Genomic DNA, 24,612 nt, shown 5'->3' with positions numbered 1-24,612 from the left:
CTTTTTTCTTTTTGGTTAACCACTCCATCTGAGTGCATGTGTTTTCTAGATCTTGGTCTCTTGTCCTTCTCTCCAGCAAAATCTATCCCCTATGTTCTCTGATACTCTGGCCATTAACTGCTGCTCTCTCGTGTGCTTCTCCCCTGCATTCTGTGTTGCTCTCTCCATCGTATGCTGCTTTACTACTCCCCTATCACATCAAAACACTGGCTTTATTTATATTTTATTATACCTGCCCGCTCTCCACTTTGCATCACCCAGCTGCTCCTCTGTTGCCCCCTCAACCCAATCCTGCTTTTTGTTTTCTTTTTTTGAAATATTTTCTTTTATGGTTGGACAGGTAGCTTTCCAACAATAATGCCCTACAGAAACCTAAAAAAAGCACTTTCACACTAGTAAAAAAAAAAAAAAAAACACCCACATAATTTGGTACGCACGTGTATGTGTGGTGATGCAGGTGTGTGCCTACCAAATTACGTAGCCTTCTACCTTTGTAGTTTTTGTTAACTTTTATCGTATGCTAAACAGCACTGGCAAAAAGTTATTTCTGCTAATGCTGCCCAACATCGACAAACAGCATGGACAAAGCCAATAGGCCCAAAAAGTGGGACCCATTGGCACTTGCAAGTGTTTGTTTTGGATCCTGGCAGCAAATTGAAACCACATTTGTTTTACAGGCTAGGTAGGAATTATGAGCTCTGTGCCTACACTAGTGCAAGAATGAGGATGAGCGATCATAACTTTTTAATGAAGTGTAAAGTTCCCCTAAGATCACCCCAAGAGTGAAGGATTATTCTAAGCATATGAGTAAACTTCTACAGCTCAAAATTAGCTGCAAAGTAATTGAGCCCTGCCCACAGTCAGGAGCCTCAGAAGCGATACTTCAATTCAGGAGCTAGGCAACAGATACATACTAGTGTGTTGGGGTTAATACCCATTGAAGAGCTGCGTCTTCGTTAGTTCTGATGCCACTAGGAACGCTGTGGAGAAACCCCACATGATGGAGATAGAAAGGCACAGTGAACAAGCTATATGGCAAACCAAAGGATAACAAAATGACATTTTCTGCAAATTAATAGAGGTAACATTGATCAAACGATTATCTCTATGTAAAAGCACATTTATTTATCTCAGCAAAAGTGAATCAAAAAATAATTAGCACTTGATAACAGCTTTGCAGAGTAAGGCTTTTAGGGACAGTTTAAAAAAATATAATCAGTCTGAATGTGTATCTATAGTGCATTGTTGTAAATTTGCAGCGTATTTCTTCAAATCCATGTGTTATATAAAGTCCACAATATTTCTTCCCAAATTAAAGGAGGAGTTAGATATCCAGTCCTCTGCATCATTAACAATTAAACTGCACAACGTATTTTCTACTGTTAGCGTTATGAGCTAAAAACGTATGTACTCAAGAAATCTTTACTTGCTTTAAGAGAGCAGTCTAGCTGAAATAAGCAACCAAAGCCTTGAAGGCATCTAGATTTGTTGACAAAACTCCTAGCAAAAACATGTTCAAGGGTGCACTAAAAGCCAGATCTTTCGAATTAATAATTGTCATCTATTTCTCGAGGAGACAGCCTTTACGCTACCTTTACCACAATGCCTTTACCACGGAGGTACATTTTTTGTGCCTTTTACCACTTGTGGTAAGTGTTGGTACGGTAAGCAGGATTTAGGAGTGGTAAGAGTAATTTTAGCTTTTAGGGGTAGGTAGTGGTAAAGGGTGGTAAGGGTAAAAAGGTAAACTCAGGGTTTCAGAAGGGGAGCGGTAAAGGCAGGTTAGATATATATTTAGGGGTTTCACTTAATTAATACTTACCATGCGTGGTAAAGCCATCTGCGTGGAAAAGGCGTGCGTGGAAAAGGCAGGCGTGGAAAAGGCAGGCGCTGTTTGACGATACTTCCTAGCTGTATCGTTAAACATCCCTTTCTAGCAGATCTACTTTGCTGCTGTCTTCCTATTAGTAACAGACTTATCATACATTGTCATGTCATAAATGCAACTTACGATCTGCAGGAGCCAGAGAAAATTTTTGAGATTTTAGAAAGAAATTAAGTTTACCTGAGGCTAGAGGGACCATGAAACTAATGAAATAACAGTTCTATGGTACAAAGACATACAAGGTATTTAAGGCCTATGTAGCTTTGTGTGGGATCTTAAAGGGGTGGGAGGTAAAGATTAAGACACAAAATTGTGTCATGTCTTTGTCTCCTTATGACAAAACTGGTGGGACTTAACCGTGGCGGAAAAGTGACTTTCCAAAAATTCCAAGTGACTGTTAGAAATGATAATCCTTCAAACAACTGCTAAATGATTACAATTATAAAAGAAAGAACAGAGGTAAATTAAACAGCAAAAAGGATCAGTAAATTTCAGTTTAGCGCAGTATGAAGAAAAATAAATCAGGACTTCTAAAGTGCAGCAAATCATCAGTGAGGGTTGCAAGGGGCTTAACAGCACAGTAACAACAATAACAAATTGGACTCACTTTTATTGTACAATGGTTGACATCCCTTAAGAAAGAAGTCAATATATTTAATGTGTAATAAATAAAGAGACGTTCTTGATCTCAACTTGCGCACCACACTATTTCCTGAGGTTGCCATCTGTGTCTGTTAAGTTTCTGGTTACTTAAACCCACACTCCCCCCCTCTTCTAAGGAAAAGGTGATCCTTCGCTAGAACTTACTATAAGTAACATGTCTTTACAGAAATAAAAAGTGCCATAACACTGTCCCATCTGGCTAGGAGACTTCAAAACACTCCTAACAAACTGCTCTACCTAATTGGAGGGCTTTGACAGACTCTGCATTCAGTCCGTTATCCTTAACAAAAAGAGTGCCCTCCCACTGATATCTAGGTCGATATTGCCTACAACTCAGTGCCCAGCAACTGTGCAAGAAAACTCGTTCATTGGTTAAGGTCACTACTAGCAGAAGACCATAAATGAGAATGGGAGAGGAAGAAGTTCCCAAAATCAGAAGGTAGCCAACAACCTAAAATAGCTAGGACATAACTATTTATTTAGGAGGTGTATTAAACATGAGCAATTCTTGCAAATCCCCAGCACTCACAACTAGAGTACACAAAGAACGGACAAATAAGAGTTAGGAAAATTTGTTCTTACACTACTTAGACCATGATCCTCAAAATCAGAACTGTGGCATCAAAAGGCTTCCAGTATCCTACATGTATGAACCACAGTACTAGTAAATATGCAAACCAACTTCCACACAGGTTAAAAAAATATGATTTTGTCAACTTCTATACATAGTTTTATTTTCATTGTCAAGTTATAAACTTTGCTTTGGAAATTCCTCTTAAAGAATTGAACACTGCCTGAAAATCACAAATGTGTATAATAGTTTTTGTTTTTTTAATTCACACACGTTCCATAGTTCATGCAAGCAGCAGATAAGCATTGCTCTTCGCAACATATCTGTCTAAAGAATATCAAAGTGTTGCGTCTTGAAATCCAAACAGATCTTGGTTCCTATGTGCTCCAACAATGAAACAATCTATGAAGGTACAGAAGTGTAATACAATGTAACACTGTCAAATTCTGTCTCCTAGGAGATACAATTAGTTGCAGCTTAGAGGTCAGTAAACGCTCTCACTACGATGAAGTTCTTGCAGCATTGTGCACTAGGCTGTTTTGGTTTTATGATGTGATTAGATGCCTCTTATGCACAAGGTCTTCCTCTGCTGTGGTCATTTCAATTCTAGTAACAGTATATGGACAAACTGTCCAATATGCTTGTGGTTGTTTATTCGTAAAATGTGGCGAGATCTGTCAACCTGTTACATAATTTGAATATGGATATCCTTACCTTTCAAGGCAAATGAAAGCTTTTTGTGTGACCTATATTAAAAATCTATTTATCTGCAACCCAGTCTTCCACCTGTCCTACAATCACCCTGCTTGAAAAGCACGATCCTGGCAAAAGAAAACCATGCACGCATTGCCAGAAAACTCCTTTGTAAATGTCCTTTAAGATATTACAAATCATCCAATTTGTCAGCTGTATAAACACTGTCAGCCCATGCTTTACAGAGCGGGGATGCAGGCACTGCAGGAGTTTGGTGCTTTACAGGCGCTCGCTGTCATGGGAAGTGTTGGATTTAAGTATGTTAATTCCCGGTAGATTACTAGGAGGTTTGCTGCATCTGAAGCCTTCTTTCTGCAGCAGCAGCCAGTGTCCGCCGACGAAGCATAGCAGAGTCTGTAAGAGTGCCTTCCAAGGAGGAGCCGTTCTCCGAGGAAGAGTTGCTCTCCAACTCATCTTCATCTGTCCTATTTAAATAGCGTCTAGGAAAGAATAAAAAAATTAAAAAACATAAAAATATGTTACTTTCAAATTCAATAAGGTGAACTCGTGGCAGTAATCAGAAGTATTAGAGGGGAGTAATGTGCACCAAAAGAAAATAAACAAAAAGGAAAAATGTTAAACTCTATTATAACGAAGAGGGTGCAGTTTGAGGCACAAGAGAAAATGGCATATTGGCGAGAAAGCCTAGGTAAACCAGACAGTCAACAGCAGTATCTTACCTCGTAAAATACCAATTATTTACTGCAACAAAGAAAGCATGAGCTTCTCGAGGGCACCGAAATTTGGTTCCCGCAGAGATGTCGAAGTGCAGACAATTTTGGAGTAATTTTATAGGTAGCAGCCACAACAATTATCAGAAAAGGGCAGAATAAGTATTATTTACCTTCAATAACCCTCTTTCTGATGGATATGACCACTCCACAAATTCCCTATATCAGCCTCTTTCCTATACACCACATAGTGATCAATTTGTATTTGGAAAAAAGTGCTTGTGCCCAATATTTTTCGAAGGAGACCCCTCCACTTTCTCCACCTTAGTAGCCCACTTTCACCGGGGGCACAGCCCACTTCCAGCACTGGGGCAGTCTCATTCTCTACTTTTTAGGGGTGGGCAGTAAACTCTGCTTCGCTGGCGGAGTTCAACGAGCTTTGACAACTCCGCCGGGAGTGTGGAGTTCTGGAAAAATTCTGCAAACTGCCACGTGATGGAGTTTTTATTTGTGCACGGCTCGCCAAAGTAAGTTTGCGAGTGGGAGGGAGAAAATCGAGCACTAGGTCAAGTCCCGACATGTTGAGACAGCTGCTGCTTGCGTTCAGAAAGCTGCAGCTCGAGTAGAAAATGTACCAGAGCAGCAGGAAGTAGTACAGCCCTCTGGTGCGCCACATAGTGCCATTCGTGATGATTTTACTCCAAGAAAAGCTCCCGGCGCGAGCTTCGCGATGTACTGAAATACCGCCGCTTGCGGAAATCCAAGGAATCTCAGAGTTTTTAGGTAACTCAGCGGAATTCTACAGAGGTCCTAACTAGAACTACCCAGAGGAAACCACTATTGGGTAATAAAGTGTGTGCATCTGTGTCCACATGCATATATTTTGGCAACACCTTCAAATTCAGTGATTGCTGTTCTTTTTAATGATGGCAAAGTACAGCATTTTTACCTTTTTGTTTTTTACAGCTTACCTTCGTTTTGAGTGTGGAAGGTACGTCGCATTTTATGCTTATCACCAAACCAGCCACCTTTCATTAGAAGACGCTGTGTAATTATAATTAGGGTGCAATCCATGGAAATCCACAGCCCTTAACGTATGCAAATCTGGGTACAGATTCACTATGCGTGACCAGCAAATGCTGACAGGACAGGATTTGAACATTAAATGTCTAACCAGCCAGCCATTAGACGCCACCAGAAAGATCTAAGGGTGCGGAAGAGAGACACATCGATTCACAAAGAGGCTACTTTAGGTAAATATTTATTCGCTGTAAGGATGCTGAGGAAAGAAAAATATTAAAAAATGTAAGTCATGATGATCTGTTTGGCTGGCCTTGAGGTCAGTCTACATCAAGCATAGCAGCTCCCTCTCTCATCACCAGCCCGGCCCACCTTTCCAATTCTTTTATTTCTTTTAACTGACTTTTAAAAACCTTGATCGCCTGTACACCATTTATGAATCATATTATTTGCACTGGCACTTTCAGTGAGCACCAGATTAGCCGGGCAGGTGCTGCAACTTATTTTTAGATTATTTTCCCTTGTTTTTATTTTGCACACTGACACTGTAGCCTGACATAGGTGAGCTGCCTAATTAGCCATTTTTCCAGTCTGCCTAAATGTCATACTTACTTTTCTCTGGCCATTTCTTCGACAGCATAGCCCAAACTTGCCCAATTTTTTAGCTAACTCTTGGCGCGTACTATTTTAATCCTTCCACTAGATTCTTTAGGAAGTCTGAACATCCAGTCAGCATAGAGGGAACATAGGAACTGTACTAGTACCTAATATGACAATTTTCTCGGAATAGTTGACATAATTTACCAATGAAAGCTTATTTCTGGTTATTTTGCTTACTATGATTGTATGTTTTTTGCCACACTAACTACGTTAAAATACACATGTGCTCGCTCATTTTTTAAAATAGAAATGTTTAATAAATTATTGTATGTTTTATGGAACGACTATCCTGAAATAAACATTAACTAACTAACTGCCCTTTTTAGGAGTTTGTTTCATTGTCACAGGTAAGAAAATTTGACATGACTAATTTTGGGTTCCTGTTTGCAGCAAATTATTTAATCAACTAAAAAACAATTATCTGTAAAAGGCAGTCTGCTGGCGCCCTTACTCCTTCCATTACTTTTACATAACAGTAATGTTTATACAAACAAGTTTCTGTAAACCTTTTCTGGCAGAGACTATCTCACAGAGATTCACCATCTTGTGAACACATCCACGGGCCAAACTGGATCTGGAAAATTGTCCATAGCAATGCCCTTGCGTGTCAGTAGGTGGTCGCCTGGCTCAGAGTTGGCGTCCGATCCGCTCTGCTCCAGTTGTGACATGTGAGTCCCTATACCTGTGCCACCTCCGTGTATGAAAGTCGATTTCTTTTTTATCTCTGTCCACGTGGTCTGATGCGGGACTCACAGAAATTGGAATATGCCAGTGTGCAGATGTATAGATTGGGATCTTAATAATGGACTCGGATAGTCATCTAACCACAGATTTCTCAGCTGGTGAATAGATCCCAAAGAAGCACTTCCAAGGTGGTGGGTCTGTGGAATGGCTCAGACCAGGAAATCTGGCAGGAAATGTAGGGCAAAGCGCCTGTCTCGCCGAACCAGACTATCCAGGCAGTAGGGCTTTGTGAACGAGTGAAGGGACGCCGACATAGCTGTCTGGCAAATGTCAGAAAATGGCACACCGTGCGCCAGCACAGTGGCAGCAGCTTTTGCTCTGGGGGAATGCGCACGCAAGCCTTCTTGGGGCTGCTTTTTAGCTATCCCATAGCAAACCTTAATGCATAAAACAATCCATCGTGAGACTGTTCTTTATTGCACGGCTTTCCCCTTTTTTCCTTCATAGAAGCCCACTCAATGGTTTCTGGTCTTATCAATGTAAAAATTGAGGGCTCTCTTACTGTCAAGCCAATGGAGCAGACCCTCCTCATTGGAAGGGAGAAGCAAGCAAAGAAAGCCGGCAAGGTGATGGATTGGCCTATGTGGAAGGGCGTTGCTACTTTTTTGCAAGAATTAAGTCTGTCTGGAGAACCAGCTACGGTGATGGATTACCATATGTAAAAGGGTTCCGACTCCTGAAGATACCCAAATCCAAAGGACCAGATGCGGAGGAAGATCGTTCTCACATCTTGTGCCTAAGCTGTGGAACACAATGCCCGAAGAACTAAGAAACCGAGACAATGAAACACCGTTTAGGAAACAGTTCAACGCTTGGTTTTAATCACTAATCCTACCATGTTTACATGATCCATGCATGCATAGATCCTGTCTCAATCAGCGCTGGGAGCCTTCGGGTAGCTACGTGCTTTAGAAATCCGCACATAGCATAGCGAGGAGACCGGGGTTGCGGATGAGTTTGAGTCAAATAAAACTATCTGCTCCGCTTCCAGTGTCAGTACTTGTGTAGGGACTCAGGCTAGCAGCATCAGTCAGGGCACCGGATGTGGTGTGAAATATTTTGCTGGGGTCGGAGTCAAACTTGAAGAGAGACCTCAAGTGGAGAACGAGTGTCACTGGCTGGCAACAGGTAGGGATCCACCAGCGGTAACCCAACTAATGGCCACCATACATCCTTCGGAACATAAGGCTCTTCAGAAGGACCGGGAGAGGAACCGTAGATTATGCTGGCAAGAGGATGGATTGCTCCATGTTAAAGGATGTCACTGCTTTCGGCAAAAATGCAATCTTTGTCCAGAAAGGAGGATGTAGACAGCTGTTGCACGCACAAGACCTGGAATCTGCATACTCACTGGGCTGAAGTAATGGCAAGAACACTGTTTTTAACAAACTTAGAGAGCAGCTGTGCATCAGTTCAAAGAGTGCCATGAGATGGGTGAGAACCAAATCAAGGTGCCACTGGAGCATCATGAAAAGTGTTGAATATGTGGATCAGCTCCGTTAAGAAACACATCATAACTAGTGATTTTAAAAGCAAAGGCAAAAGGGGAGTGTCCAAGATGGTGGATGGCTGAGACGTGCTTTTCAGTCTCTCCGCGCCGCCGCCACTGTAGCACCACTTTTAAGCCAGCCCACTTTGACGATCCCCGAGGGGCCCCACAGCTAGCGGAAGGCTTACCTCTCAGCAGAGGCGCTGGCCGATAGTCCTGGATCTCGACTTTGACGGCTGGGCCTACAGAGACCTGTAAGGGCAGATCAGCAGCGGACAGGCCTGCCTGGAACAGCTCCCGGCCTGGCTCCGTGAGGACTCAGCTGCGACATGCAGAGGCCCTGAGGTGGGCACCAGAGGGGCGACGACGGGACGGGCCGTCCCCCCGTCGCAGGCGGCCTCATGAGAACAGCCGAGAACGTCAAGAGGCCCCAAGAAGAGGGACGGGTCTGTGTCAGGAGGCCCCTGCGGAGTGCCCAGAGAGCTGCAATCCCGGCCAACGGGAAGGTGAGAAGGCCGCGCTGTGCACGGGGGAGTGGCTTGACCCAGTCCCCTCCCACCACTGATCCAGGGAGGTTGATGTTGGGGCCCCTCCCCCCGCAAGGTTTGGGCGCTGGGCCAAAGCCTGAATCAGGAATGGAAGCTGGGGAGATCACGCTTTGCGCGCTGCTGGAGAGTAGGCAGGCCCAGGGTGCTTCCTAGTTCCACATGGTTGACTCACGACTGAGACCCAGGGAGCGCGGTATGGCCCGGCGGGAAAGACGGCTGGCTGGGCCCTGCTCTTGCTACAACTACATGTGGGACTTATTCCAGGTCCTGAAGCACATAGGACTCCCCACCCCCACAAAGATGCAACAAACCTGCTGGGAGAAGACAGCGAGAAAGTAAGGGGAATGGACAGGAGCCCGTGCCTTCATCCTCTGGTTAAGCCTAAGGTGGCCTTGCAGGCCTAGACCGCCTTACAGAGAGCAATGTAAGAGGGGCCATTGCGGTCTCCCCCATCAGCTTCTGGCAGCTCCTGGATCTCACTACTGGGACTGGCCCCGGCACAGCAGCCTGTGACACTGGGGGCTCGGTCTGCCGACCGCAGAGATATTGCAGTTCTTCCTTGGGATTGGTGAGGCTGGGTCCAGCGCCAGGCTGCCCTTCTGTGCATCAAATCCCAGCTCCCGTAAGGAAGGTGATGAAGGGGAGCTCATCAAGGCAGCTGGCCCTGTACTCGCCGCTGGGGCGGATCTCTTGGCTGTGTGCTCCAACAGGGCTATGCCATGTCCATGAGCCGAGCAAAAAAAGACCTCTCCATTAAAGACATGTTCGTGAAACGGGGGAACAGCCTGGGATAAAAAACAGTCGGCGACCAGAGGCGAACACAAGGTGGATTCTGATGATGGGAAGGTCCCTGTCACCAAGTCCTTTTTGGAATCCCTCTATACATCACTTCGAGGAGTCCTCCAATCCATGAAGTCAGAGTTGGCACAAGCCTTCGGGAGGTTTGTCACGATATTGAGGAGTTAGGGGATAGAGTGGCTGCACTAGGAGACCGAGAAACGAGCCGAGGGGAAGAGATGGAGTGGCTGCAGCAAGAAGTCCAGCATCTTAAGGAGCAACATCTGGATCTACAGGCACACAATGAGGATTTGGATAATTGTTCCTGCAGGAATAATATTTGCATCAGGGGATTACCGACGAATGCTGAGGGAGCTAACCTCCGAGACTACTATGTAGAATTCTTTCGTCACATACTTGGTCATGCAGGTGAGTCAAAGCCGCAGCTTGACCATGTCGATAGGATAGGACCCCCCAGATCAGAAAAGAATACCCCCGCTGACATCCTGGTGTGCGTACATGATTTTCAAACAAAGGAGGACACCCTAAAGAGCCAGAGAGGCACAACCCCTCCAGTTCCAAAGCCACTCCCCAGTGCTCTACCAGGGCCTCTGCCGGATCACCCTGCAGTCTGGTTTCTGATCACTTGCGGAAAGCAGGCATAACATACTCATGGGGTCACACTACAAATCATCTTTCGCCACGATGGAACGCTTCACCAACTGAGATCCTTTAAGGAAGACAGTGCCCTGCTCCATATTGAAGACCCAGTCGAAATGCAGGGACAGTCACACTCCTTTGAATGCAGAAGGCAGAAGCAGCAAGGCTAGAAGCGGGTCAAGGCTGCCCCTATCAGAACGAAGCTGGAACCAGACACCATGAACAAAGAACGGCAATCGGTGCTCCAAGCACTCACAGGGGAATCCACCCTCTCAGAAGCGCCTTGAAACAAAGAGGGATCAGCTGAAGCAGCATTCAGTTTAGGGGCTGTCGGGAGACGGAGTAGTGGCAGCGGGGAGATTGTGAGGCTGCAAGACTGCCTCTTCTAATGCCCTGCCTGATACGGGACTGTGGACCCTTGGGAGTTCTTTCCCCGCAGCCAGCGGATGCCACGATTGGACGACTCTCCACACCAACCATGCTGCTTTGACGAACTCTGGTCGTATTCTGTTGTTTCAAATGTTACAATATTTTTCTCCTTTGGGTATTTTCTGTCTTCTCTTATTTCTCACTCCTCCGCTATTACCTTGGCCTAGGCAGCTGAGCCTCGACGGGGCCCCCCCATCCGAGTGTCCGTCGTCCTACCTATGAGACTTGGGGGGGGGGAGGGGGGAGGGGAGGGGAAATTAAGTACAAAACTCAGGCCCCAGCTCCATGACCCAGGACTTTCGCATTGTCAGTCTAAATGTTCAGGGCCTACATTGCCCAGTAAAGCGTGCTGCTGTCTCTTATTGAGCAGTAGTTGGAGATATCTGCTTGCTTCAGGAGACTCACTTACTTGCCAAAGATACCCCCGCATGAGATCACGCTGGTTCCCCCGGCAATATTGGCCCTACGGCCCAAAAAAAAATAATGGGGTAGCTCTCCTCCTCGCCCTGAAATTCCACGGCAAGTTAAATTCCACATTCAGGAAGTCAAGGGGAGGGTCCTAGTGATTGAATTGCAATGGGGTGCCATCACTTTCTCCCTGGTGAAAGTATGCACACCTAACAACAGGCAAGAACCCTTTAATATTAATAACCTGGTGATGGCTCTTACTTCCCCTGACTCGGCCATTCTAATAGGGTGAGACTTCAACCTAGTGATGGACACAGACATGGACCGCTCCAGTCAGAGTTCCTCCCACACAGGAGCCTTCTTAAGTGCTGGCCTACAAATGCACGGGGGCCCCTCGGGTATGTCAGGAACTTGAGAAGCAAAAACTTCTCTTAAAACACCTTGACCTTGACGGGGCGGAATACCCCCTCTTACGACTTAAGCATAAATTCTACGTAAGTGGAGATTGTTGCAGTCGCATGCTAGCGCATAGGTTGCGTGGCAAGGCATTGTCCGGGTCTGTTGAGTCTGTTCTCACTCTGAATGGGGTGGAGGTCCATATGGACCCTGAGATAGCCAAGGCTTTCAAATCTTTCTATAGGGTCCTATATGCCGGCTTAGATGCCCAGACCGGAGACTTTGAGGCTTACAGGCGAGAGGTCCTGCTGACATGCCTCCCTTCAGATCTTGCCCCCCGGCTAGACGAACATATTCGAGTAGGCGAGGTGGTGGCGGCGATTGCGTGCCTTAAATCCTCTAAAACCAGGCCCGGATGGCTCCACTCCCTTTTTGTATTCTTTATAAAACTTTCTGTGAAGAGCTAGCTTGCCTGCTGTTCAATTCTTTCCTAGAATCTGGCTCCCTCACACAATGTTAGAGGCATCCATCTCCGTGATTCTTAAGCCCCAGAAGGACCCTAGGGATTGTGGTGGCTATCGGCCCATCTCCTTGCTCAACACTGATGCCAAACTTTTTACAGACATCTTAGTGGCGTGACTCAATCCTATCTAATCAACCCTGACCAATCAGGCTTGCTCCTGGCGAGGCAGTGATGGAACAATACGAAACGCCTCATCCATCTTACCGACCTTATCCAGCGATCGTGGAGGTATGGGAATCAACAGAAATTGCTGTTAGCATGAGCTGAAGCCATTTTGGTTGTGGCATCTATTTTGTTAGCCATGTGATTCTCCTGTCTTCACTGTTGCTTGCCTTTCTATTTAGCTTGAGTCACCAACTGTAGTTAACTCCTTCAGTACTGAGCCAGAGCTATGTATGAGCTCAGAAAGGCCTGTAGCTGCTAGAATGCACCTGTTCAAGAATGTAACTGTCTAGCATTTGCTACTGATGTAAGCAGTTCTGTCTCTCCTCCCACTTTGCTGACTAAGTGATATCTATCTGCACGTTAGTCGATAGCTATTCCTGTGTATGCTTCGGCCTTCTATTTTGAGTCTCCATGCTTACCAGTGCAGAAAACGCAGTATAAAAGACCCATGTTTCTGTATTCCATGTACTACCTCCTACAGCGCCGGAGGGTGTTGTATTGATGTAGTCCCACTCATGAGTGATTAATAAACTTGTTATTTGATATTCCAGCTTCCGTGCCAATCTCTATTTTGTTGGTCTAAGGACCCGTGGACAGATAAGGGTGAACCCCTGCACCGGTGAGCCCCTAAAAAGGCTAATTTTCACAATTTAGCGCCCGACTCGTAGGGCTCATTGGAGACGCAGCCGTCTGAAGGAGTGGTCTTGACGGAGAACAGGAATCTTACGGAGGAGGTACCCTGCACAAGGAGACCCTTTGTCTTTGCAGACCGGCATGCTTTTCCGTTTTTCCCGATCTGACCCTCCAGGTGGTGGCCGGTTCAGACTGTCATCTCCTTTGGTGTAAGTACTGCAGTGACCATTAGGTCGACCCAGAGCTTGGCAGGTGGAGGTTGGAGACTTTGGTTTGGTAAGGTCGCTGAAGCGACACTCTTGTTTTGGATTTGCTTGGCCAAGATTATGGTTTTGTTTGTTTGTTGCAATAAACAAAGGCAGGTAATGAGGAGATTTTTGTCTCTACTTTTGATATACTTGGGATAAATACTATTTGACTATAATATTACATTTTATTATAATATTTTTGGCATGCCTGCTCCTAGCACACTTTGTAGAATGTGTTTCTGTCTTGGAGGTACCATTGTGGATCTCAAAAGTAGTCAGCCGGCTCCCCTAGAGGGGACACCGAATAGGTTTATGTATATTAAATATGGTATTTCTTCCATAATGTATAGTACGCTGTGGAACAAATATACGAAAAAGGATCCTGATCTACGATGGCCAGTAAATGGGTCATTTGATTTTAAGAAGGTTCAGTATGTTGAGCAGTGTCTGTTTAAACGAAAGAGTCGACAAGATATGTTTGATTGTGTACGAATGTGGGAAAAAGATGTGAATGAGAGAGTGAGGAGAGAGGAAGCTATAGCAGAAATAGAACAGGGCAAATTCATTTATCAAAAAGGATTGGAATTGAAAAATAAAGAGATGAAGGAAATGAACGAGAAAGCAGAAAGGGAGCGTCATTTAGAGGTATCTGCCCAGTACCCCGTTAGGCACCCCATTTATCCCATACTTAATAAACCTCAAGCTGATGCTATTTTGTTAGACAGACCTCCGCCCCTTATAAATTCACTAGAGCCCCTGAGAATGAAGGTTCTGATGAAGGGCATTTTTCTTCAGACGAAAAAGAGGAAGATAAGCAAGCTGTGCGAACGACTCGCTCTACTTTAACTACTGAACATAAGGACACTCTTAGATACACTGCTCGTAAAGCAGCTTGTGGAAGTGCCTCCGCTCCATAAATTATAGCAATGGTTCAGAAATGGTCAGATTTTGAGCAGTTATATTTTGTAGAGACGTTCACTTGGGAAGTAATACTCAGTTTTAGACAACATTCCAATGCTCTAGAGCCCTCTGATATAAATTCTGATTATAAACAGTTAAGTGATGGCACCTTTCTTTTTTCACAGGTGTCCGATCTAATTAGGGGAGTGGTTAAATTGCGAGTTGACGCATTCCATCTACAAGAAGAGAAAAAGGCAGTTGGTAAAGCTACAGCTGAGCAAACAGTTCAGATCCCAGCGCGACAAGAAGCTACAGGGACAGATGAAGACGCTAGTAATCCTGTAGTTACTGTAAAACAGATGCGTGAAGCTGCGCCTTTGTATGTTCCTCCAAAGGGAGCTGGAACAAGTGACGATACAACTTCAGATAATGCAAAGGGATATTTTATTTATCATTGGGTCTATACCCCTTGGAGTAGAGCAGACGTTGTGGCTCTTAAAGCTGCTTTGCCTGATCTGCGCAAAAATCCAGCCGCTTTTTATGAACAAGTAGAAGGAGCTATTAGCTCCTGCACTATGATGTTGCCTGATATTGAAATGTTCTTTGGCCTTATTTTACCCCCAGATATGTGGATATCAATTTGGAAGGTAGATGATAATGTAGCTTATGGTGATACTTGGGTGCATTTAGAGGGAATAGATGCTGATAGAGAGCCTGCGCAGAAACCACAACAGGTGATATTAGCTCTTCCCAAAGCCATAGTAATTAAGTTGACAACTCTTATACCCCTCAAGAAAATAGATTGGACTACATTAGCGTCTTGTAAGCAGAAAGTGGATGAGTCAGTTTCTGATTTCTTTACACGGTTCGAAGAGACATTCCATGACTTTAGTGGGCAATCGTTTACAGATGACACGGGTAAGCATCTGTTCGTTGACAAATTTGTCACTAACATGCTGCCAGAAATAGCTAGTCGCCTAAAGGCCAGCGAGAGTTCATGGACTACGTCTTCCCCTTTCTCCCTTTTGACTATGGCCCAGTATTATGAGCGTCAATAATTGGAAGCAAAAGGCAAGGAGGATAAAAAGGTTAAGGATTTAAAAACGAAAGTTATGTTGGCTCAAGTCTATGGTCCATCATTTAGAGGCGGTGGTAGAGGTAGACGTGCGATGTATCGCCCTGGTGTACCCCCTTTCCCTCAAGCAACTTTGTCTTCTGATCAGTGTGCATATTGTAAAGAGATTGGACATTGGCGTTCTGAGTGCCCCCATTTGCAAGGTCAGCAGTCTCAGCCGGGTAGAGGAAGTACGAGAGGCCACCCAGGGAACACAGGAAATAGGGGAGGCATGGATAACCGTCCTAGAACTGAGGCAGTTGAACACACTCCTAAATCTTTTAATACCTTTGATAGGTGCAACCAATACCAAATGTCTGATTACTTGGCTGATGGCCCTAAGCATTCTGATTATGCATAGGAATGCATAGGATGGGGTAAGGAACCGGTTGAGGTCACAGTAGATCAGCGGGGTCCCTATGTTGATGCAAACATCTTGGGTTCTACTGATCGCTTTCTGGTCGATACAAGAGCTACTCGTAATGCTCCATCTAAACAATTGTTCCTAGGGCACCCCTGTCTGGCACAATGATAACATTGATGGGATTCGTTGGGACACCTTCCCTTAGCCCACTGTCACAACCACTTGCATTTAGTCTTGATAAATTCACTGCTACATGTCCATTTCTGCTTTCCCCTAACACACCTAACATTGTGGGTATCGATATGCTTAAACATTTTCGTGCTACAATACATTGTTTTCCAGAAGGTATGCGTGTCATTTTAAATGACAACTATCCAATGGTTGAGAGGTCTTGTCTCCTTAAAGAGGATAATGCTTTGGCATTGTTACCTAGTACCTTGTGGGCTACATCAGACACCGATGTGGGTCAAATTGTTATTCCACCAGTGCATATTCAAGTGAAGGAAGGTGCTTCGTTGCCTCGATTGCCCCAATATAAAACCTCTCGAGAAGGTGAAGCAGCATTGATACACATTGTTCAGGATTTGATCAGAGTGGGGGTTATGGAAGAAGTTCCTTACAATACCTGTAATAGCCCTATTCTTCCCATTTTGAAAAAAGACACTGATACTAAGGTTTATAGATTTATTATTGACTTGAGAGAGGTCAACAAGATAGTAGTGCCCCAATATTCGGTAGTCTCTGACATCACAACACTTCTTAATGCAACTACATTCAGTGCGATTGATTTGAAGAATGCTTTCTTCTCGATACCTATTCATCCTGACAGCGGGTATTTGTTCAGCTTCACTTTGAATAATCGCTCATCCAGATTTTGTAGAGCTCTACAAGGGTATACAGAGAGTCCTAGCATTTACAGCCAGGCACTGAAAAGGCAGCTTGATTCTTTCCCTGTGCCAAAAGGGGTGGCTCTTATTCAATATGTCGATAACATCTTGTTGGCTGCTAATACCCCTGAACAGTGTGAAGAAGGAACACTGTTATTACTGTCATTTCTTGCATCTCATCATCACAAAGTCTCTCAGAAGCAATTGCAATATTGTAGACAACAGGTTACCTACTTAGGTCATCTCCTGTCTAAGGAGGGACGTGCACTCACACCAAACTGCATTCAAGCTATTTTAGACACGCCTGTGCCCCGTACTTAGAAGGATGTTCGTGCACTGATTGTTCTTACTTCTATCTGTAGGCAGTGAATCCCTAGCTTTTCCTACATTAAGCCCTTGTTGGCTCTTTTGACTAAAGACACTCCGATGCCCCTCTAATGGACTACTGAATGCCAGAATGCTTTCCAACAGTTACGTCAAGCTCTTTGTTCTGCACCAGTATTAGGACCTCCAGACTACACTAAGGCCTTCATACTCTATGTACACGAGAGGGACAGTTGCGCTCTCTCGGTTTTAACCCAGATACACGGTGATAAGCAGCGTCCTTGTGCCTACTTTTCAGCTGTCCTTGATCCAGTCGTTTGTGCGTTGTCTGGGTGTTTTCGAGCGGTAGCGGCGACAGCCGTGTCCATACGTCAAAGTGAGGGAATAGTCTTGTCACATAGATTGCTTGTGTTAGTGCCCCATTCAGTTGACGCCCTTTTAAATCAAACGAAAACACAGCATTTGACTAGTGTTCGCTTGACAGGTTATGAATTGACACTTTTGTCCCACATATCACACTGAAAAGATGTTCGACTTTGAATCCTGCTACACTATTGCGATTTCCAGCTCCTCAGTCTCAGTCACAAGAGTCACATGATTGTATATCCCTTACTGAAGAACAAACAAAGGGCCGTGTTGACCTACAAGATACGCCCCTTTCTAGTTTTGATGGGGTATTGTGGGTTGATGGGTCCTGCTTGAAATTGCCTGATGGCACGACGTCCGCTGCTTATGCGATTACAACACTTCAGACTGTAGTCAAGACAGCTCGCATCCCATAGAAGTCAGCTCAGGCAGCTGAGTTGATAGCGCTAACAAGAGCATGTGAGCTTAGCACAAATCTGTTTGTTAACATCTACACCGATAGCCAATATGCTTTTGGAATTGCTCATGATTTTAGGCTACTCTGGAAGGAAAGAGGCTTTCTTACTTTGCATGGGACACAAATAGTGCATTGGAAATTAGTACACAATCTCCTTACTGCCTTGACATATCCTAAGAAAGTAGCGATTATTAAGTGTAGTGCACACAAGAAAGTGACTAATAAAATAGGACAGGGCAATGCCTTTGCGGATCACACAGCCTGTGAGACTGCAATGCAGCGAAGTACTACATCTATTTATGTGGTCACGTCACAGGCTGAACGTTAGCATGATGCCAGGCAAGAGGTGCTGGACATGCAAGGATCTGCTTCTGTCGATGAATTAGACCAATGGTCTAAGGTGGGAGCATTGGATGATGAGGGCTGTTGGAGGAATACAAAAAATGAGCAAGTGGAAATTGACGCAGCCTATTTACATCTCATGATTAACATGGCACATGGGCCGGCACATGTTGGAGCATCCTCAACAGCAAAGCTACTTATGCAAGTTTGGGATCATCCAGATATTGCCGGCACAGCTAGAAAGATAGAACAGTCTGGTCTGATTTGTCTCCAGTATAGTCCTGGAAAGGGAACACGAACTCCAACAGGAGGGTTTGCAATACCTACTGCACCTTTTGAGGTTCTGCAAATAAATGTATATACAACTTGAACGCTGCAATAATCTAAAATATGTCTTAGTGGTGGTATGTGCCTTCAGTAAATGGATAGAGGCATAAGCTACGAAAGATAATCCAGCTCTTACTACAGCAAAGGTGCTCCTAAAGGAGTTTTTCACCAGATTTGGCATTTGTCGAGTTTTGTGGAGTGACAACGGACCCCATTTCATTGGGCAAGTTGTTGAGTATGTCTTGAAAGTATTGGGGATTAAGCAGAAATTTCATGCAGCTTTTCACCCGCAGTCAGCAGGTTTGGTGGAGCGTTACAACTACACGTTGAAATTAAAACTTGCCAAAATACAAGCTTCCACATCTCTGAAATGGCCTGATGCACAGCCCTTGGCATTGCTATCCATTAGATCGATACCAGATGCACGATCTGGCCTCACACTGTATGAGGTGGTTTTTGCGAGGCCAATGAATATTTGGGGGATTCCTAAGCCACGCCCTATACATGATGTACCTTATGTGTTGATGAGTGACTACTTGTCTCAGTTGAGTGACCGCTTGCTTTCTATTCATCAACAGGTTCGAGAACCTCTTCCTGACAGGTCGCAAGGTGACGGTCATGATCTGCGGCCCGGTGACCAGGTGATAGTGGAGGTATTCCAGAGATCGAGCAGTCTGGAACCTCGGTGGCGGGGACCCGAGCAAGTTCTTCTAGCAACCAGAACTGCAGTCCGAGTGACCAATCAGAAGAACTGGGTCCATACCTCCCACTGCAAAAGGGTGCCGTCCGCCTTGGTGGAACCTGCTGCTCTGAAAGATCACTGCGATATCCTGAATACTGAGAGAGGCCGAGCTGTGTCACCTGAAGAACCTGAGGAAGTCTTCCCGGACCATACGATCCATGGTACATCGCGATATCAGCTGCGACCCCGGAAGAGAGACACTTTGTTGCTGAAAAAGACTGGTTGAGTCACTGTCCTGGGTAGTGAAAGCCTGAGCTACAAAGGGGGTATTCTTTTTAGTAGTTACTCATTTCAACCTCAGTGAGGAAACCAACGTCTGCCCAGGACCTTAGTGTGTTATCTGTTTTGTTGTTAAACATCGAGATGAACATGCCTACGGAGGAGAAATCGACTGCCGAAAGACTCTGTGATCGAAAGACTATAAACTGTACAATTACATTTCTAAGAGCCGATCAAAGAGAACAATAAGTCATGATAAGGTGGATCAGACCGATACTGCACTGCAGCAATATGCTGACTTTAATTTGGGACTGTTCTTCTTTGTTGGTGCGGACTTAAACAGCAGAAAGATAAGGCGCCTGACACGTGTTGTAGAGGCTGTCACCAATCAGACAGCTATGGCACTTGGAAATATCACAGAAGAACTACAAATTGCGAGAATTGTGGCGCTCCAAAACCGGATGATCCTCGACGTGGTCCTTGCAGACCTTGGTGGAGCATGCCGCATCATCAGAAGCAGTTGCTGTGTCTATATCCCTGACCACGCCCCTTCAGTTTGAGGCAATTTCCAAGTTGCACAAAATAGCCACTGAAATCCATCAGGATTCAGGAACATGGACTTTGACTGGATGGCTAAGGACTATATTTACTGCTTGGGGCTGGAAACTATTATCAGCCCTATGTATATTTGTTGCGATCCTTTTTCCCTGCTGTTTATGTATACAATGTGGCCCGATGCTCTGTTCCCTTTGTGCTTCTACCTGTACCTCATGCATACCAGCCAAACAAAATGCCAAGAATGTAAATGCCCGACTAGTAATAGACCAGGAGATTAATGAATTAATGAGAATAGATGTGCAAGATATCTTCCATGCTCCTTCTAAATCATAGAGATGTCTTCAGCTGATGCTAAAAGGATTGTCTGTGGGAATCGAAAGAAATTGCCGTTAGCATGAGACTAAGCCATTTTGGTTGTGGCATCCATTTTGTTACCCATGTGACTCTCCTGCCTTCACTGTTGCTTGCCTTTCTATTTTGCGTGAGTCATCAACTGTAGTTACCTCCTTCAGTACTGAGTCAGAGCTATGTATGAGCTCAGATAGGCCTGTAGCTGCTAGAATGCACCTGTTCAAGAGTGTAACTGTCTAGCATTTGCTACTGATGTAAGCAGTTCTGTATCCCCTCCCACTTTGCGGACTATGTGATATCTATGTGCCCATGTTAGTCGATAGCTATTCCCGTGTATGCTTCTGCCTTCTATTTTGAGTGTCCATTCTTACCAGTGCAGAAAACTCAGTATAAAAGACCCATGGTTTCTGTATTCCATGAACTACCTCCTACAGCGCCTGAGGGTGTTGTATTGATGTAGTTCCACTCATGAGTGATTAATAAACTTGTTATTTGATATTCCAGCTTCCGTGCCAAACTCTATTTTGTTGGTCTAAGGACCAGTGGACAGATAAGGGTGAACCCCTGCACCGATGAGACCCTAAAAAGACTCATTTCCACAGAGGAAGGCCATCTTCCTCCCCATTGACGCTGAAAAGGCGTTTGACCGAGTACATTGACCTTACTTGCTTGCCACGTTTTGCCGGTTTGGATTCGGGGACCGGCTCATACCATGAATTTGCTGCATTTACAGCGCCCCCAGGGTCCCAGTCAGTGTCAATGGGATGTTGTCCTCATCATTCCCCATAGCACGGGGAACCAGTCAGGGGTGCTCTCTATCCCCGCTTTTTTTCGCGCTCTACATGGAGCCCATGGCGCAGAGGGTAAGGACAATCCGCAGGTCACAGGGATCCGCTTCGGACCAGATACGCATAAGATTAGCCTCTATGCCGCTGATATTATCTTGTCCCTGACAAACCAGTCAACCTTGCTCCCGTCCCTACTTGAGGGAGTTTAGCGACGTGTTTGGATTCAAAATCGATCTCCAAAAACCTCAGATCTTAAACCTCTCAGTCGCCATGCCCCTCGTTGCCACACTGCAGGCACAGTTCCCCTTTGTGTGGGTAGGGGAGACTATACCATACCTAGGAATCCTACTGGCCTCCATGCCGGCGAAGACGCTGGCAGTTAATTACGGCCCCCTTATAGCCCAGACCAACAAGAAGCTTTCTGCATGGAAACACACTGGGTTGTCATGGTCTGGCCGTATTGCTGCTGTCAAAATGACAATACTCCAGAGGATTCTCTTTATATTTCAGACCATACCACTAACTCCATCACTAACGATCCTCCGAAACATACAACTCCCCATCAACAGGTTCATCTGGGATGGCAAGAACCAGCGCCTTCGCCAACAGCAAATTTACCGACCCAAGCCGGAGGGAGGTCTGGCGCTTCCCCAAATCCACGGTATTTTCAGGTTGCACAGTTGTGCTTTATTTTGGAGTGGAATCAACCGTTATCAGAAAAGCACTGGTCCTTCATGGACCAGACGATAGCGGAAGCCAATTTCTAGCGGGAGATCTGGCTACCTCGCACACATAGGGCATGGGGGCTATACATCTCGCCGATAACTGCCACGACCTTATAAATCTGGGACGCAGTGGCTCTCAAACACAAACGGACATCGTTGCCCTCGCTGATGATGTAGATTATTGGCAACCCAAACTTCCCGCCTGGGAATGAGCTCAGAGGTTTTTCGGCACTGGCGCAAACATAGTATCAAACAGGTGGGCTCGCTCTTTGATCCCCTCGGGGTCAGTCCTTTTGACCCGCTGCAACAGGTTTACTTGCCACAGGCGACAGACTTTTTCCAGTACGCGCCAGTGAGGCATTGGGTGATGTCTCCAGAATATGAATCCAAATCCTCTTGCCCCCTGACCCGTTTTGAAAAATGGCTAGTATGCAAAGACAAAGATAAACATCGTATTGATGAAATCTATGCTCTCCTCTCTGATGAGGCCAACGCTCCAAGACCAAGAGCCAGCTCCGCTGGGAGGAATAACTGGAGTGCCCCCTTTCCGGCAATGAATGGCAGGATATTTACTATAGGATAGACCACACAGCGCATGACAGGTCCGGCACAGAGGCAACTTACAAAATTTCCTCCTACTGGTATTTATCCCCCGCACGAATACATGGCTGGAACAGAGGGCGTTCCGAAAAACGTTGGCGGGGATGTGGACAGATGGGCTCCCTCATGCACCTGCTGTCGCACTGCCCCAAGCTGCCCAGGTATTGGGATTGGGTCCTGAATTACATCGACCAAGCATTCAACATGAATATACACAGTTTACCTGCATACACAATCTTGGGCCTATCTAACCCCCTGACCTTTCCCCTATGGTCTACTAGAGGCAGACAAATGGAGCTTGCTTTGGACGCCCCCTGACAGGTCCTCCTGGCATATTGGGGCACGGCGGGATCCCAGACCATGTAGCGTGGCCTCATAGATCTTGGGTTTCGATTGCAATGGAACGCATGTCACTGATGACAGACAACAGGGCAGCCAAATATCCAGAACTATGGGCCCCATTCATTACAAAACTGTCAACAGAGCGACTTGCCCGAAATATCTGCAAATCTTGCGACTGCTGCCAGGAAGGGGTAGGGAGGGCACCCAAACTGTTGCCCGAGTGGTTGATTGCTCAACCCCTCATATAGTTTTCATATTTCATCCTAGGGAATTGTGACAATGAAGTCTTGGTGAGGAAGAGATGGGGGTAGGTGGGGGCAGAGCTGGGCGGTTTTTTTTTTCTCGATTACTATCTGATATTTCCTTGGGTCCTTTCCTTTCTTCTTCCTTCTCGTATTTCTTCACTAGTTAAAATTCAGAACTCCGCATAAGGCAGCTGGCCTCTGGGTTGTGGGCAGAGTGCTGTGTATCAATTCATACATTTTTGCATGCTACTGGCAATGGTTGTAGGTGGAAAGCTGTGTTGAAGTTCAGCGGACTTCAATCAAAAAGAATTGTTCTATAAAGCAACGGCAGATCTAGCAAAAGTAAAAAGGACTCAAGAGACAAAAGATAACCCTTAAGAGTTGCCACAACAAGGCCTTGCTGGGCTAAGAATATCAAAACAATAAGAGTCAGACAACTTTGCATGTGAAGGTTTAATGTCACAGGAGGAAAACCAGACATCGAACTTCTCCCAGCGACCTGCATATACTGTTTTTGTGCATGGACACCTGGCTGCCAGGAAAACGGCAATCACTTTGGAAGGGAGATCAAAGGCCATCAACTGCCGCCATTTAGTCTCCACACAAGGAGGTGCAGGTTGTGCAGGCTCGGTTGCCGGACCTGGCCCTGTTGTTACAGGAGGTCCTCCCGACGGGGCAGCTTGACTGGAGGACATATGCTCATGACCAGAAGTTCCGGATACCACTCTCCCCACCCAGTCCAGAGCCAGTAGGATCACTTGGACCCGATCTTTTTCAGCACATTGAGCTGGAGAGGCAGTGGTGGGATGGAGTACAAGAGTCCCTAGCCCCAATTTAGGTGAAATTCATCTCGGAATAAGAACGTCCTTGGGAACTTCAGCGCGCAAAAGTTTGGACAATGCATGTTCTCTGGGGTGGAGAATAGATCGAGCCAGGCTTCTTCTTAATGTTGGAAGATGCCCCGTGCCACCTCCAGATGTAATTGCTAGGCAACATCCACTGAGTTAGTCTGCCCTGGCGTTTAAAGATCCTACCAGGTGTTGGGAGATCAGGGGAATGCCCAAGCATACAGCCACTTCCAGAGACGTAGATTCTCCTGGCACAGGAGCTGCAACCCGCAGCAATACCACAACAAAACGGTCATGTCTGTGAGAACCTGTACTTGTTCTCCCAGATGGACCGGAGGAATGTCTTAAATGCTAAGTGAGTCACTCGCAACTCCAGCAAGTTACTGTGGAGGCTAATCTCTACCTGAGATCTGAGACCACTTTTCTCCAGGTCACTCAGATTACTTTGCCCAACCCAGCAACGATGCATCCATCACAACCGTTAGTTCTGGGTGGGAAAGAGAAAGAGGCTGCTAACAGTCCAAATGTGGTTGAGCAGCCACCACTGCAGGTCTTTCGCAGTCTCCTACAACATCTGGAAGGAGTCTGACAAATTCTCTTGGTGCTGACCCCCATGGAGACTTGATACCACTTTAGAGCCCACACGTCCCACCTGGTGTAGTCCACAAGCAGGATTCAGGAGGAGGCCAAGAAGCCTCCGAGCCGGTCTCACTGAGACCCAGTCTGCAGTTTGATACAACAGGATCACAGCCTGAATGTCCTGGACTCATTGAGGAGGGAAGGCTCAGAAAAGCACTGCATCCAGGTTGGCTCCAATGAAGGGGAGCAGCTGTGAAAGAGACCGGTGTGACTTCAGCTCATTGATGGAAA

The 24,612-nt window shown here is 45.7% G+C and overlaps 1 protein-coding gene across 1 annotated transcript in view; it reads right to left on the bottom strand.

Annotated features, from left to right (window-relative positions):
* Positions 1-1,102: 1,102 nt before the first annotated feature.
* The window catches only part of AMFR (autocrine motility factor receptor), a 391,859-nt gene continuing 368,349 nt past the window's right edge, over positions 1,103-24,612 (bottom strand). The window contains exon 14 of the mRNA XM_085638721.1: positions 1,103-4,312. Within this exon, the coding sequence (XP_085494847.1) occupies positions 4,153-4,312 (160 nt within the window). The 3' untranslated portion in view covers positions 1,103-4,152. The remainder of the gene's footprint in view (positions 4,313-24,612) is intronic.

The sequence above is a fragment of the Triturus cristatus genome, chromosome 12 (genome assembly GCF_964204655.1).
Source record: "Triturus cristatus chromosome 12, aTriCri1.1, whole genome shotgun sequence".
NCBI lineage: Eukaryota > Metazoa > Chordata > Amphibia > Caudata > Salamandridae > Triturus > Triturus cristatus.
Note: the sequence above shows the minus strand (reverse complement) of the source record. Positions and strands in the feature narration are given on the sequence as shown.